This window comes from Kogia breviceps, chromosome 5 (assembly GCF_026419965.1).
Source record: "Kogia breviceps isolate mKogBre1 chromosome 5, mKogBre1 haplotype 1, whole genome shotgun sequence".
NCBI classification, from domain to species: domain Eukaryota; kingdom Metazoa; phylum Chordata; class Mammalia; order Artiodactyla; family Physeteridae; genus Kogia; species Kogia breviceps.
The window spans coordinates 72,971,872-72,985,438 of NC_081314.1; the positions used below are offsets into that span (position 1 = coordinate 72,971,872).

The 13,567-nt window shown below is 36.4% G+C and overlaps 1 protein-coding gene across 8 annotated transcripts in view; it reads left to right on the forward strand.

Moving 5' to 3' along the window:
- The window catches only part of IL1RAP (interleukin 1 receptor accessory protein), a 133,247-nt gene that overhangs the window by 39,141 nt on the left and 80,539 nt on the right, over positions 1-13,567 (forward strand). For all 8 annotated transcript variants that reach the window (XM_059064565.2, XM_067034232.1, XM_067034234.1 and 5 more), the window contains exon 2: positions 6,680-6,744. In XM_059064565.2, coding sequence (XP_058920548.1) covers positions 6,681-6,744 — 64 coding nt within the window. In that variant the 5' untranslated portion in view covers position 6,680. The remainder of the gene's footprint in view (positions 1-6,679; positions 6,745-13,567) is intronic.

Consider the following 13,567-nt stretch of genomic DNA (forward strand, 5'->3'; position numbering starts at 1 on the left):
GTGTCCCCTGCATCAGCAGGCAGATTCTCAACCACTGTGCCACCAGGGAAGCCCTACATTTATCTTTTAACATCAAAAGCCTATAGCTTCCCATTTCTTTGGCTCATCCTTCTGCTGCATCTCTCTGACTTTAGTCAGAGAAAGTTCTCTGCTTTTAAGGGCTCATAGTGGTTAAATTAGGTCCATGTGAATAATCCAGTATAATCTCCCTATTTTAAGGTCCATAACCTTAATTAAAGTTATTTTGCCAAGTAAGGTAACATAACAGGTTCCAGGGACTAGGACATGGTTAGCATTGGGAGCCATCCTGCCAACCACATATTTCCATATATTTAGGTTATTTCATTTCTTTATCAACGTTTTGTAAATTTCAACCGATTTTGCACATGTTTGGTTAGGCTTTTTAGCTAAGCATTTTATGTTTTCTTTGAGTTATTGTAACCAGTATTTTTAAAAGAAGATTCTTTCCAATTGCTCATTGCTAGTCTATAGTAATATGTTTAATTTTTGTGTGTTGACTACACATGATGTGACTTTGCTAAACATACTTATTTAGTTCCATTTTTTAATAGATTCCTTAGGATTTTCTATGTTGAAAATCATGTCATCTGTGAATAGCCTCATTGCACTGGGTAAGACTTCTAGAATGATGTTGAATAGTACTGAGAATGAACTTCCTTGCCTTGCTCCTGATGTTAGTGGAAAAACATTCAGTCTTTTCAATATTAGATGTAATGTTAGCTGTAGGTTTTTTGTAGATTTTTTAAATCTATTTGAGGAAGTTCCCTTTTATTCTTAGTTTGATGAGAGTTTTTATCGTGAATGGATATTGAATTTTGTCAGATATTGTTCGTGCATCAATTGATACGATCATGTGGTTTTTCTTCTTCAGACTTTCAAAATACTGAAACCAACCTTGAATTCCTGGGAGAAACTCTGGTTGTGGGATATCTGTAAATTTGTTTTCTTGTGCTGTCTGTGGTAGGTTTTGTAATTAGAGCAATATTGATCTCATTATGTAAATTGAGAACCGTTATGTCATCTTTTATTTTCTGGAAGAAATTATGTAGAATTGACGTTATTAATCCTTAAAATGTTTGGTAGAATTCACCAGTGAAACCATCTGGAGCTTAGATATTTATTTTTTGGAGGGTTTCTACCTGCAAATTTCTTCTCATAATATAGGGCTATTTAGATTGTCCATTTAATTTTGGGTGAATTTTGGTAATTCGTGGTTTTTAAGATGTTGGTCCATTTCATCTAAATTGTGGAATTTGGGCTTCCCTGGTGGCACAGTGGTTGAGAGTCCACCTGCCGATGCAGGGGATATGGGTTTGTTCCCCAGTCCGGGAGGGTCCCACATGCCGTGGAGCGCTGCTGAGCCTGCGCTGCGTGTCCGGAGCCTGTGCTCTGCAACGGGAGAGGCCACGACAGTGAGAGGCCAGCGTACAGAAAAAATAAATAAATAAATAAAAATAAATTGTGGAATTTATGTGCCTAGAATTGTTAATATTGCCTTATGACAGTTATAATGCCTGTGTAGTGAAGTACCCTCTTTTATTACTGATATTAGTGATATGTGTTATTCTTTCCTTGTTGGTTCTCTTGGTTAAAGGTTTAGCAATTTTATTGTTCTTTTCAAAGAACCAATTTTTGGTTTTATTATTTTTTTCTATGCTTATATTATTTCTGATTTAAAAATCTTTGATCTCTACTCTTCATTATTTCCCTCATTTTGCTTGCTAGTTTTAATTTTCTCTTCTTTTTGTAGGTTCTTAAGGTGAAAGATTAGATGATTTTCTTGAGATCTTTCTTCTTTTTATATTGTGAGCTTTTAATACAGCAATTTTTTTCTCTAAGCACTGCTTTAATTGCATCCCATGCATTTTGGTATGTTGGATTTTCAATTTTGTTCAATACAAAATGTTATCTCATCTTCCTTGAGATTATGTCTTTGTCTCATGGATTATTTAGAAGTATATTCCTTAATTTCTAAGTGTTTGGAGATTTTTCCTGTTATTTATTTATTTATATATATTAGTTTAATTCTATGTTCAGAGAATGTACTTTGAATTCTTTAACATTTGTTAAGGTTTTATTTATGGTGCATAATATTATGGTGAATGCTTATGATACTTGAAAAGAAAGTGCTAATTTTTCCTTTTTAGAATCCTCAAAAAGTTTCTCCACGCACTCTGCCCAGGTTTATAGTTACATTCATTAAAAGACAAAGTGGCGTATGCTTACTTCATTTTACCCAGGTTCAGAGACTTCTGTGTTACTTTGCTGAAAACTTTTGTTAATTAATAAATATTAGATTCTGAAATATTCTGCACAAGAATTCTTTTATGGTTCAAAAGCTATAAATTAGATAAAAGATTGATGAAGAAAATAACTCTGATTTATTAATAAGTGCTATCTCTTTTTCTGTAAAATGGAGTAATTAATAACTTCTCCTGTGTCCTTCAAAAGCTTGTTTGTCCTATCTTAGATCAGCATAGAAGCAAGACCCACTCAAACTTTATCAGTAAGTTAGAGAAAGGTAAAGCAAGGACCTAGATGGAATTAGGACGCAAGGAAGTAATTTGGCTGCAGGGCCAATTTGGGTATGACCATTTACGGTTTGTGCCTTGGTGTTTATGTCCAAGTATTCAGTGAGCAGGTAAAAGCAAAGGGTATCTGTCAACCAGGAATGAAGCAGATAAAGCTTCATGGTTATAGGAGGTTGATCCAGCTTGGAGTAGGACCTTACAGGGAAAAAAAATGCAGGCTCTTGGACCAGAGTGCTGATAAGCATCAGGTTGAAGGGCCAAGCTCCAATCAGGTTGCTGGGATTCAAAGAGTGCCTATGATCTGATTGTGGAGCTGCATATGGAATTAGGAAACTGATGGATGAATCCAGTCTTGTGGCCTTGTGAAATGCTGTTGTACAGAAGGAAGGCTGAGCAAATGGTGATTCAGAGGTAATACTAGCCTTGGGGTAGCAAACTTGGTTTCAGCCTGTTATCTCCTGGCCCAGTGAGAAAATCTAGTAGTCAGGGCTGACCCAGAGGTAAGGAAATCTTGAAGCTTAATAACCCTAGAGAATGCAGACACTAGAAATATTGATTTTCAAGGATAGATGTTAAAGTATATGATAATAATCATTACTAACATCATGGTTTTTTTTAAAGGTTTTTTTCACGTGGACCATTTTTAAAGTCTTTATTGAATTTGTTAAATTATTGCTTCTCTTTTATGTTTTTTGGTTTTTTGGCCTCAAGGCATATGGGATCTTAGATCCCTGACCAGGGATCGAACCTGCACCCCCTGCACTGGAAGGCAAAGTCTTAACCACTGGACCACCAGGGAAGTCCCAACATTATGTTGATTGCATAGAACTAATTATGTATTTGAAACTTCTTGCTAGATGGTACAGACATTATACTAGGAAACAATGGCATTAAATATGAGAGAAGTACTAATATCTAAGGGGAAGTGCAAAAATGATCATATAGTAAAAAAAATGGATAATGTAGGGAAGGCTGACTTGGGAATTTATTATATGTAGGTTCCAATGATCTGAAGCAAGGGCAGGAGCTGTTAAACCCCATCACAATAATCTAAAACTAGGTAGTACTTCAGACCATGAGAAACCATGCATTATTAGACAGATTCCTTTGCTTTTCTGACAGTTTCTTCATGTCTGAAAATACCCAGCGCCCCCTCCCCACAAGAAATAAGAATCAAAAGTGCATTACTGGACTTCCCTGGTGGTCCAGTGGTTAAGGTTCCGTGCTTCCACTGCATGGGGTACGGTGGGTTCCATCCCTGGTCAGGGTAGTTCCGCGTGCTGTGCTGTGCTGCCAAAAAAGAAAAAAAAAATGTGTTATTACTAGTAAAAATAATAAATTTCTGAGGCTGAATGCAACACAAGGTTAAACGAATCAGTCTTCCCAGAGAGGTTTCAGACCAGACACTAACATTGATACCTTCAGTCTGTCAAAACCAGCCTGCACAATCACATTTTCTTTTCAGTCTGCTTTATTCTAATTCATCACAGGGCAGGACTGACCCTGGATTTGTGTTTGCACACAAGTTAGATTAGCTTTATCTTGGTGACCTGACTCCTTGCTGCCTCAAGTATAATCCAGTTACTCATGGAATTATCAATTAAGACTCTCAATCACATTAATTAGAATGTCTTCTAAGTGTTGCCATAGGAACTCAGAAGCTTATAAACAGGCAAATTTGGAAAATCTAGAGGTGTGAGGCTTTTTCTTTTAATAGCCAAAAGCAATTTGGAAGGCTGGAGTACTTTAGCATAGCTGAGTATTGGAACTGAGATTACCCTGCCCTGAATCGGCAGTTAAATGTCTGGTTGCTCTCTGTTGACAAGGATTATACAGAATGATTAATTACTTTTATTAATGACTTGGATGAGGACATAGGTGGAATGTCGATCAAGTTCTTAGATGACACAAAACTATGAGGATAACAATTATTGTGATGAATCAGGAGCCACAGTGATTATAAGACAGAATTTAGTGGCGATCCATCCAATACATGCCTGGAAGAATGCTCTCCATATGACATAATTTGATGATCATATCATTCCTCTAATCAGAAACTTTCAGTGATTCCCTATATTCTGTTTAAATGAAATCCTAAGTTCTTAGCCTACTGTTCAAGGCCTTGCAATATTCTGATCCTAAAACCCCCTGCTTTCCAACAAAATCTTCTATAGTTATTTTTCTAATACCCTGTGCTTGAGTCAAACTGAATTATTTATAGACTATTTCCTATTTATGTTCCATGCTTTCCTCTTTGAGCATTATTCTCCACTGAGTTTCTTTTCCCCACATTTTTCTTCTACCTCAATTCTAAATTTCAAAACCAGTTCTTGCTCAATTCAAAGCTACCTCTTGTGTTTAGTCTTCTTTGACTGCCTTAGCTGGAGTAATCTCTTTTTTTGGCTAATCTTCAGTAGCACTTATTGGCCCCTCTCTGACTATTTTTACTGCATTACTTTGTGTTGCAGCTATTTCTTGTACACATTTTAAGTCCCTGCTAGAGTCTGCTTAGTGCTAGAACTTCCGATAAATCTTTGACTGTCCTAGAATGCCTCTGCATGTGTATTATTCAAAGTTGCTGTTGCTGCAGTGGTTTGCATGTGGTTTATCTCCTCTACTGGGGATAACAGCCCTACATCTTGCTTGACAGAGACCCCTGTGGTTATATCATAGTGACTTGTAAACAGAAAGTGTTCAATACATGTTTTATTGAATTAATGAATGACTAATGGAGAGAACTCCCTAAGTTAATGGTATAAGAAATGGAAGGGAATGGTAGCGTTAAGAAAGAGACATTTACTTTCTGAGATAAAATAGTTGTTTAAGATATAATATACTCTCCTGTGATTTGTGTACAGTCATGCTAAAGAAGAAGCACAGTAGAGATTTTTGGTGATGTGTGGTCAAGAGAGGTGACAGATGTTGGAAACTTGCATTGTCCTTTAAAGTGACCACATACTCTGGATTGCTTGGACAGTACCGTTTTGGACCATACCTTTTGGTACTGTCCAAAAGGTACCTTCTGTTTCAGTGTAGTGCTCTTAAAAATGTCCCATTTCAAATGCTGTTAATGTTACCCTACTTATTAAATATCTCTTTGACCTTTTTAGACTACTGGGTTCCTGTGGTTGTGAAACTTGTGACATAGGCTAATGTTTAGGATAATAGACTTGTAGTTTTGCAGGTGTGGATATAAATCTCATCTCTGTCACCTACTAGAAGTATAGTCTGGACAAGTTACCAAGACCAGTGTAAGCACCCAGTATGGCTGTTGTGTTCAAAACAGAGAGTGGAAGTCTTAAGTATGGAATTTATCAGTAATATTCAGGTTTCAGTATCTATAACCCCACAGCAGTTTTACCAGGGGCCAGATATGTCTAGAGTAGTAGGGAAAGAAATATTTCACAGAGTTGTTAAATCTCCAGCCCTTCTGCATTAAAGATCACACAACCAAATATAAGGGCATTGTTCTTTCTAGTTGGCTGTTTCAGCTGGGTATCAACAGAAAGGCTAAATATCACAGAAATTGGAATTCAGCCTCATCATTCGTCTCTTCCAATGAGAAGATAAGAGCAGGCACAGCAAGGCGTGAGGATTATACTTTTCCCCTTACTCTAAATTCAGAGTATGGTGGACTGCAAACCAAGTCTGAATCCAGTATTTGTAGACTTTCTATTCATCACTAAGAAGGAAAACTGTCTGGATTATAAAGTATTTCCAATAGAGAATAAACAAGAGAATATGATCAAGGGTAATAAGAACAAACTCATTTATCAGAAATTCAACTCTGATGAAAAAAATCCAAAAGAATATTTTTTTAGTAGGCAGTTAGATTTCAGTGATTAAGAGACTGTTCTAGAGCCAGCCTACTGGAATTTGATCATTACTTTACCATCTTCTAGCCACAGAATCTTGGGTATGTTATTTACACATGTCTCAGTTTTCTTATCTGTAATATGGGGATGAAAAAAGCCTATTTTACTGGTTGGTTCTGACAATTAAGTTTGTTAATATTGTAAAATTCTTAGAACAGTTCCTAGTCAATAGTCAGCATGCATATGCATGAATATTATTTAAGCAATTGAGAGTAATAAATACTCTCCTTACCTTTGTATTTATATTGACAGGATGAGACTTCTGTGGTGTGTAATGAGTCTCTACTTCTATGGGATCTTGCAAAGTGATGCCTCAGGTAAGTGAATGTCTTTTGACAATTTATTAAAATATAAGTAATGCATAGGGTAATGTCTCAAGTCTTTCTGAAAATGAGTTAAGAGAAGATAAAGTTGTTTATTTCCACTGACTTCTGTGGTAACATGGAATCTTATATTTGACAGAATTATAGAATTTTGGTGCTGGGGGGAACCACTGATATCTTTAGTCTTCATGGAATGAAGTGCACTGGGGAGAGTGCACTTTCTAATTATAGGAATTTTCCATCACCTTCACATCCAAGCCAACTAGAATCCTATTTCTTCCCCTTACCTCAGGTTCTATGGGAAAAGAAATGACAGTGATGGTATTATAACTCTGTTTTCCAAACTTGAGCCAGTGATGGAGAAAGCCTCAGTGGTACCAATCCACTGATACCTTATGGAAACAAGTAGATAAAGATGGGTTTTTGTCTACTGCTTCCATATAGGAAAGAAAGAACCGCTCATTAGGCTCATTCTTTCTTTGGATGTTGCTTCATAAGCATAAGAAGAGGCAGTCAAAATGTTTATTGAGTTTAAATAACCAAACTCAATTATCATGGACTTGGATCATATGACATCAGAGTTACAGGGGACTTGAAAGTCTGTCCTTTCAGGTCTCATTTCATCTTCAGAGGTACTGCTCAGAACCATTCTATGGTACCTCTAACTAGTGATCATTGAATTTTAGCCCATTATGTCTTTGGACTGATCAAATTCTTAGAAATTTTTTAGTACATATAACTGAAATTTGTCTCATCATATCCATATATTTCTTTGGTTCAACTACTGGATTTAAATTGAAAATACCTAATCCCTTGATTATCTAATTTTAATTCAGGGAACTAAGGTATCTTCATTTAAAAAAAGTTTGCCATGTATAATTTCCCTGAAGACCATGGACCATACTTTGAATATCATTGCTTTACTTCCTCTTCTATGTGACAGGCTGTCAGAGATATTAAAACAGTGGTCATAAAACCATAACCATGTTGTCCAATACATGCCTTCAACTGTTCTTCACATGGCATGGATTTGAGCCCTCCTACCATCCTGATGATCTTTTCTGGGTGGGTTTCAATTTTGCTACACCATTTAAGGCATTTTATTGGAAAACAATAATAGCACTAAAGGAGGAGTATAATTAGGACAGAGTACATCTCAAAGCCAAGAGAAGGAGCAATAACTTTTAACCTTGTTGGCCCTTGGAGGCTTCACAGAGGAAAAGATATATTATAAGCAGACCTGATATTCAGCTGGGATGCACTAGTGTACAGCTCTACTGGCTGTTTAGACCAGCATCTGTCCTGCTTGACTGAGTGTCCCATTTGACTGGCCAGTGTCCTGATGTCCTGATTTTTAAATATGCTGAATATAACGCCTGATTGTTGTCTGTTCTTATTAGATTTAGTTCTATCCTTGACTGGTATCTTCTTACAGAGGCCTTCCTTCCTTAACCATCTTAACTAAAATACCCCTGCCAATCACTCTCTATTCTTCTATCCTGCTTTAGTTTTCTTCATAACACTCATTATTTCTTGACATTATATTAACTCTTTCTTTTTTCACCTCCTCCTTTTCTTCTCCTTCCCTTCCACCTTCTTCCTTTTCTTTTTCCTCCCCAACCCCCATCCCCTCTCCTTTCTTTATTTCTCTTTCCCTCCTTTTCATCCATCCCTCCCTATTTCTCTGTTTTTAAGCTCCCTAAGGACAGGGATTTGTCCATTTTGTTTGTTACCCAAACACTTGGAGTAAAGATTAACATATAGACACAGAGTAGGAACTCAACTTTTATATTTATACATATATATATACATATATCTACAAATACATACATGTAAAATGGATGAAAAATAGTGTCCCTTCACATCCTTTTTTTGCCCAGATTGGTTAATTTTATAATGGAACTTGTTTGGATTCATGCCATCAGTTTGTCAATGTGGTTTTATGTTCCCACCTTGAAGGAAAAGGGGGAGATGACCTTGTTACTCTTGTTAGAGATCAATGAAGTTTCAGAAGTTAGTGGTTGGTTAGTGCTGGTGCTTCCCTTCTGGTCCTGGCTACGTTGTTTTCTGAATGACCTTTACTGTAATCCATCCAAGGGGCCCCCACCCCACCCCCTCAAATGTTGTTGGAAAATGAGCTTTCTACCCAGGAACTGACTCATAATTCTGCCAGGGAAGCTGATTCCTTGAATAAGATAAGTTCTCATACCAGCCCCATTGAGTCACCATGGGAGCAGGAAACATGTTGTAATGCCCTCAGCCCATCTGGCCCATGTTTATTTGCCTTCCTTATGAAAAGGTATATTGTGTCTGTGTCAGTGATGTACTTCCTAGTTGGAGGGAGAGGAACAAAAAGGAAGTGTTGTTGACAAAAATAAAAGGGGCAACTGGCTCTGGGCTATGAGAGGAAAAAGGGATCAATGCACATACTGGGGGATCAACCAACCTCTCATGCATCATGCCTCTTACAACGAGGTAGATGACAGTAGACTGGTTGGTCTTGCACGAGGCTCTTTTTGTGCTTTAGGTACCCATGTTAATGGAAACACAAGACTGATGTGAGGAACAAAGGAGAAATAGCTTTAAAACCCTAAAGCTCTGTACACGTGTATGATATTAGTAAGAGTTTTGTCTTGTTGCTCTGGACCCCTCCATGTGGACCCTTCTCTTAAGGAAAGCCCACAATTTTAAAAAGGAATCATAACAACATAAGAGCGTTATTTCCATGTGGTGCATTCAAGTGCAGTGAACGGGACTTCAAGGCACACAATTCTGACTAGAGAACATAGTCTTTCTATAGCAGTACAGTGATTTCCATCTTCACTCAGGAATGTGGGAGTAATATTTCATCTCCAGTGGTGATAAAAGCAAGTAATCAAAAACCAACATTTACTTCTTTTAAGGAAACAAAGCTTGGATAATTATAATAGTGATAATATAATTATAATGTGATAGTTATAGTGGTGATAATAAAGCTTCCTTTGCTGAAATAAAATTCCCTTTGAATTTTACATATTCTATGTCATTTAGTTCTCTCACCCAAAACAGAGCAATCAGGGCATTTCTTATTTGGATAAGAAAATTAGGATCAAAGTGGCTAAGTGAGCCACCCAAAGTCACACAGCTAATACTTAACACATCTGTGACTTAAACTAGTTCCTCAGTTCCCAAGATGCATGTTACTTTTACTAAATACATTCTCCTTGTACTCTACTGGCAGATAAATAATTCAGAAAACAATATTAAGATCCAAGGGGTCACAGGTTTTGCTAACTGTTAAAGAACCACTCAGTAATAGATTTCTGTGTTTTCTAGATAAGAAGTATCTTTACTTGACCTGCCCCCTCACTTAAGGTGCCCCCCTCCATTGCAGCGATTTTCCCCCAGGAAGCGAGTCACTGTAGTGTAAGCTCAAAAATCAATATTCCTGTTTTTGCATATTATAGAATTAAACATTTCTAATACTAAACTCAAAGAAGTGCTCCTTTGCAAGAATCCCAAAAGCAAACTTTGACTTGTCACACATTTCTCTTTTGGTGTGTTTCATTGGCAACATGTTAAAAAGTTGAATTGTTAAAGCTGCCTTTAGAGTGGAAATAAACATTTGGGACTTGTGATTCCAAGTCGGGGAGGTAGTTAGAAAGGCACCACATATAATATAGTGAATTTAAAAAATACTGCCATATCAAAATTATTTGCTACACAGTCCACATAAAAAATGATAACAATGAATTTTCTTCCCCAAAGGCATGTGTGTACACACAGATCTTTGAATACAACTTTTTATTTCAAAGTCAACAAACAGTTGACTGTGTGCCAGGTGCAGGGCTAGATTTCACTCACATTATCATTAACTTCACAGAAAACACACTGTGATGTGGATGGGGTGTAGATATTCTTACACCTGTTTTATAGTTTAGGAAATGTAAAGCCAGGGAGTGGTCTCAGTTAATGGTACTCATGATAAGGTTTCGAAGGCTGCCTTCCCTCCAAAAGCAGAGCTCTTTCTTTTATACAGCATTACCTACACTTAGGGCTTTCTTCTGCTGATGGAGGTAAGATCCCCTTATTTCTTTATCATTATTTTAAAGAAATTTGCAGAGGGTGGAAATAATTGTGTGGCTTATTGAGAGTGAATTACACTATGTAAAATAAATAAATAAGTAAAAACATTGTGGCTTACCAGGAATCAAGAGACACTGGTTCAAGTTCTGACTGTTTCACTTTGTGAGCTGTTTAATGACATTAAAGTCATTTAATCATTCTGTTTCACTGTGTCCTTACACATAAACCAAAACAACCAACCAACTAACAACAGCAAAATAACCATCCAACCAGCTAAACCAACAACAGCAAAACCGCAACCAATTCTTCCTTCTTGCTTTCTTATTAAAGAGCATTATGGGTCTTATTATACACCATTGACATACTCAGGGTACACTCTTCCTATTATTTAATTATTTCTAATGACAAGTGTTTATCTTACAATGATTTCACTTTATTCTAAAGGTCACGTGTTTGACCATTTCATACTGTAGAAACCAGGGTGAATAAAGGATGGTTCTTATTGTAAGTATCTTACAGTAAAATTTGAGAGAAAGAAGAGAAAATAAATACCAAACAAAATTGCATAAGACGGCAGAGAAAGTTATTGGTCCTGTAGGGTGGTACTGAGGACGACTTCTTAATCAAACAATGACTGCTCTTTTCTAGGAGAAAATATATTTCTTATTTGGAAACAGAATAGTTCAGTTCAGCTGAATTCAGGGATGGTGTGAAGGCGTTTAGAAGCCAAGTTGGAAAGGTAAGTTAAGAGCAGATTGTGGAGGACAGGAATCCTTGCAGGTGAAGGAAATATTTGTGTTTAATGTATTTTAGACATAGTTGGCTAGTTCTTTATTTTTTATTTTTTGGGTCTTTCTTGTATAAGGATCTATAATATTTTAATGCTATGAAATGGTTCACTTTCAGCTTTTGGTAAAGATTCAATTTGTTGCCAGCACCAGTGGCCTCATATTATTTGAATATGTTCTTTGAAAAACTCCATACTTAGATCTACTTGTGATATTCAGTCCTGTCTCTGTTGCTCATGGATGGTCATCCTGAACACACTTCATTTCTATGCAATTTAGTCCAAACATTTGAAGAATGTGTCAAGAATATAGTTTCATTTTATTCTTAGACCTAAAGGTCATTGGCATTATAACATTCACCCTGATGTCCTATAAATGTTTCTTCTTCGGAGCAGGTATCTTCACCTTTTTTTTTTTTTTTTTTTTGAGCTGCATTGAAAGACACTGATGTTTATTTTTAAGCTACTTGTACTTCCCAAGGGTGGATATTGAAAAGAGATTTGAGTACCACAATTTATTGGCCTGATGCTAGCTTTGCAGTTATAAATTCTCTAGAGAAAGGCTTCTTGTATCACAGCGATAATTCTATGTTTAGAAAAATGACCTGATTCTTCCATCATGTGTGATTTAAGAGAAGCCACTATCTTTGCAGGGAATACATGGGTGTATATGGTTATAAGTGACAATATCTGGCTTATATGACAGTCTTCTGCACTTTGAATCACCTTTGTTTCTGCACTCCTCCCTCCCCAGTATTTCTTTCTGCCATATTGAGATGAGCTTTATAGAACCAGATGACCATATGATTATCAGTGACTCACTCCTGGGCTAGTTCTCACTCCTTTTATTTCACTACTTTAAAAATTCTTTTTCTATTTAGTTGATTAACTTCTTTTAAAAATAAAATATACATCTACCCTTGAGATAACAACACAATAATTACTTTATTCTAAAATCTACTAGATACTGCAATTACTCATTTATTTTTGAGGGACAGAGAGAAAATGGATACATTTTATAAATAATATGAGTACCTCAGTCAATAACTTCAAGTACCTGCCATCGAAACCTATAAAAGCAATATACAGAATTGCCTTCTTTTGTCTTTCTCAGTTTTAGAGGCAGTAGGAATAATGAAAATACAAGGCGGCTGAGAAAATAAGAGAAAAGAGACAAAATAATCACACACTTGATAATCTAGACTTGGCTGAGTTCTGTTGTTTTCATGAATTTCATTTCTCCTTCTGCCACCAGAATCAAAACTCTTGGTAAAGCTGTACATTATTGGGAAATAAATACCACTTTCCTACGGTGTTTGTCAGTAGTGTCTGGAATAATAGTTTAAGGCTCTTTGTCCATCATCTCATTGTTTTTTTTTTTTTTTTTTTTTTTTTTTTTTTACTTCCGAGATACTTTCACATTTTTTGAAGTACTTCTTGAGGTAAGCAGAGGTGTCCATTTTGATATATAAACCAAGGTACTGATGTTTGCATTTTTCCCATAACTTATATAACAGAACATTGTGGTCCTTTCAAAGTCTGGGCTTTCCATGACAGCGAGAAGGACCAACCAAAGAGTATTTGCCAGCTATGCTTCCTCCGTGGAACCTGTGTAGATATTCAAGGGGAAAGAAACAGAGAGGCCATCCATCAGTTACTGGTAGCATTTCTATATAAACATAACTCTTTATTCGTATAATACCGTGGGTTTTATTTGATTCTTAATTGCTTGCATACAAGTACAACTATAGTTGAAATATAGGACTCTATTATTGTTAAAGCAAGCACAGATATACACATTGTTTTTCCCAAGCAGATCTCAACTATTATCAGCCATTATTTAACATAGCTTTGTTTGCTCTTTTTTACTTTGGGAAGAAACCTTTAATCCTTCACCATTGACTTGTTTGCTGTTTAAATACATTACACCTAATAGCTTAAATTGATGCACCTGAGTTAATTCTG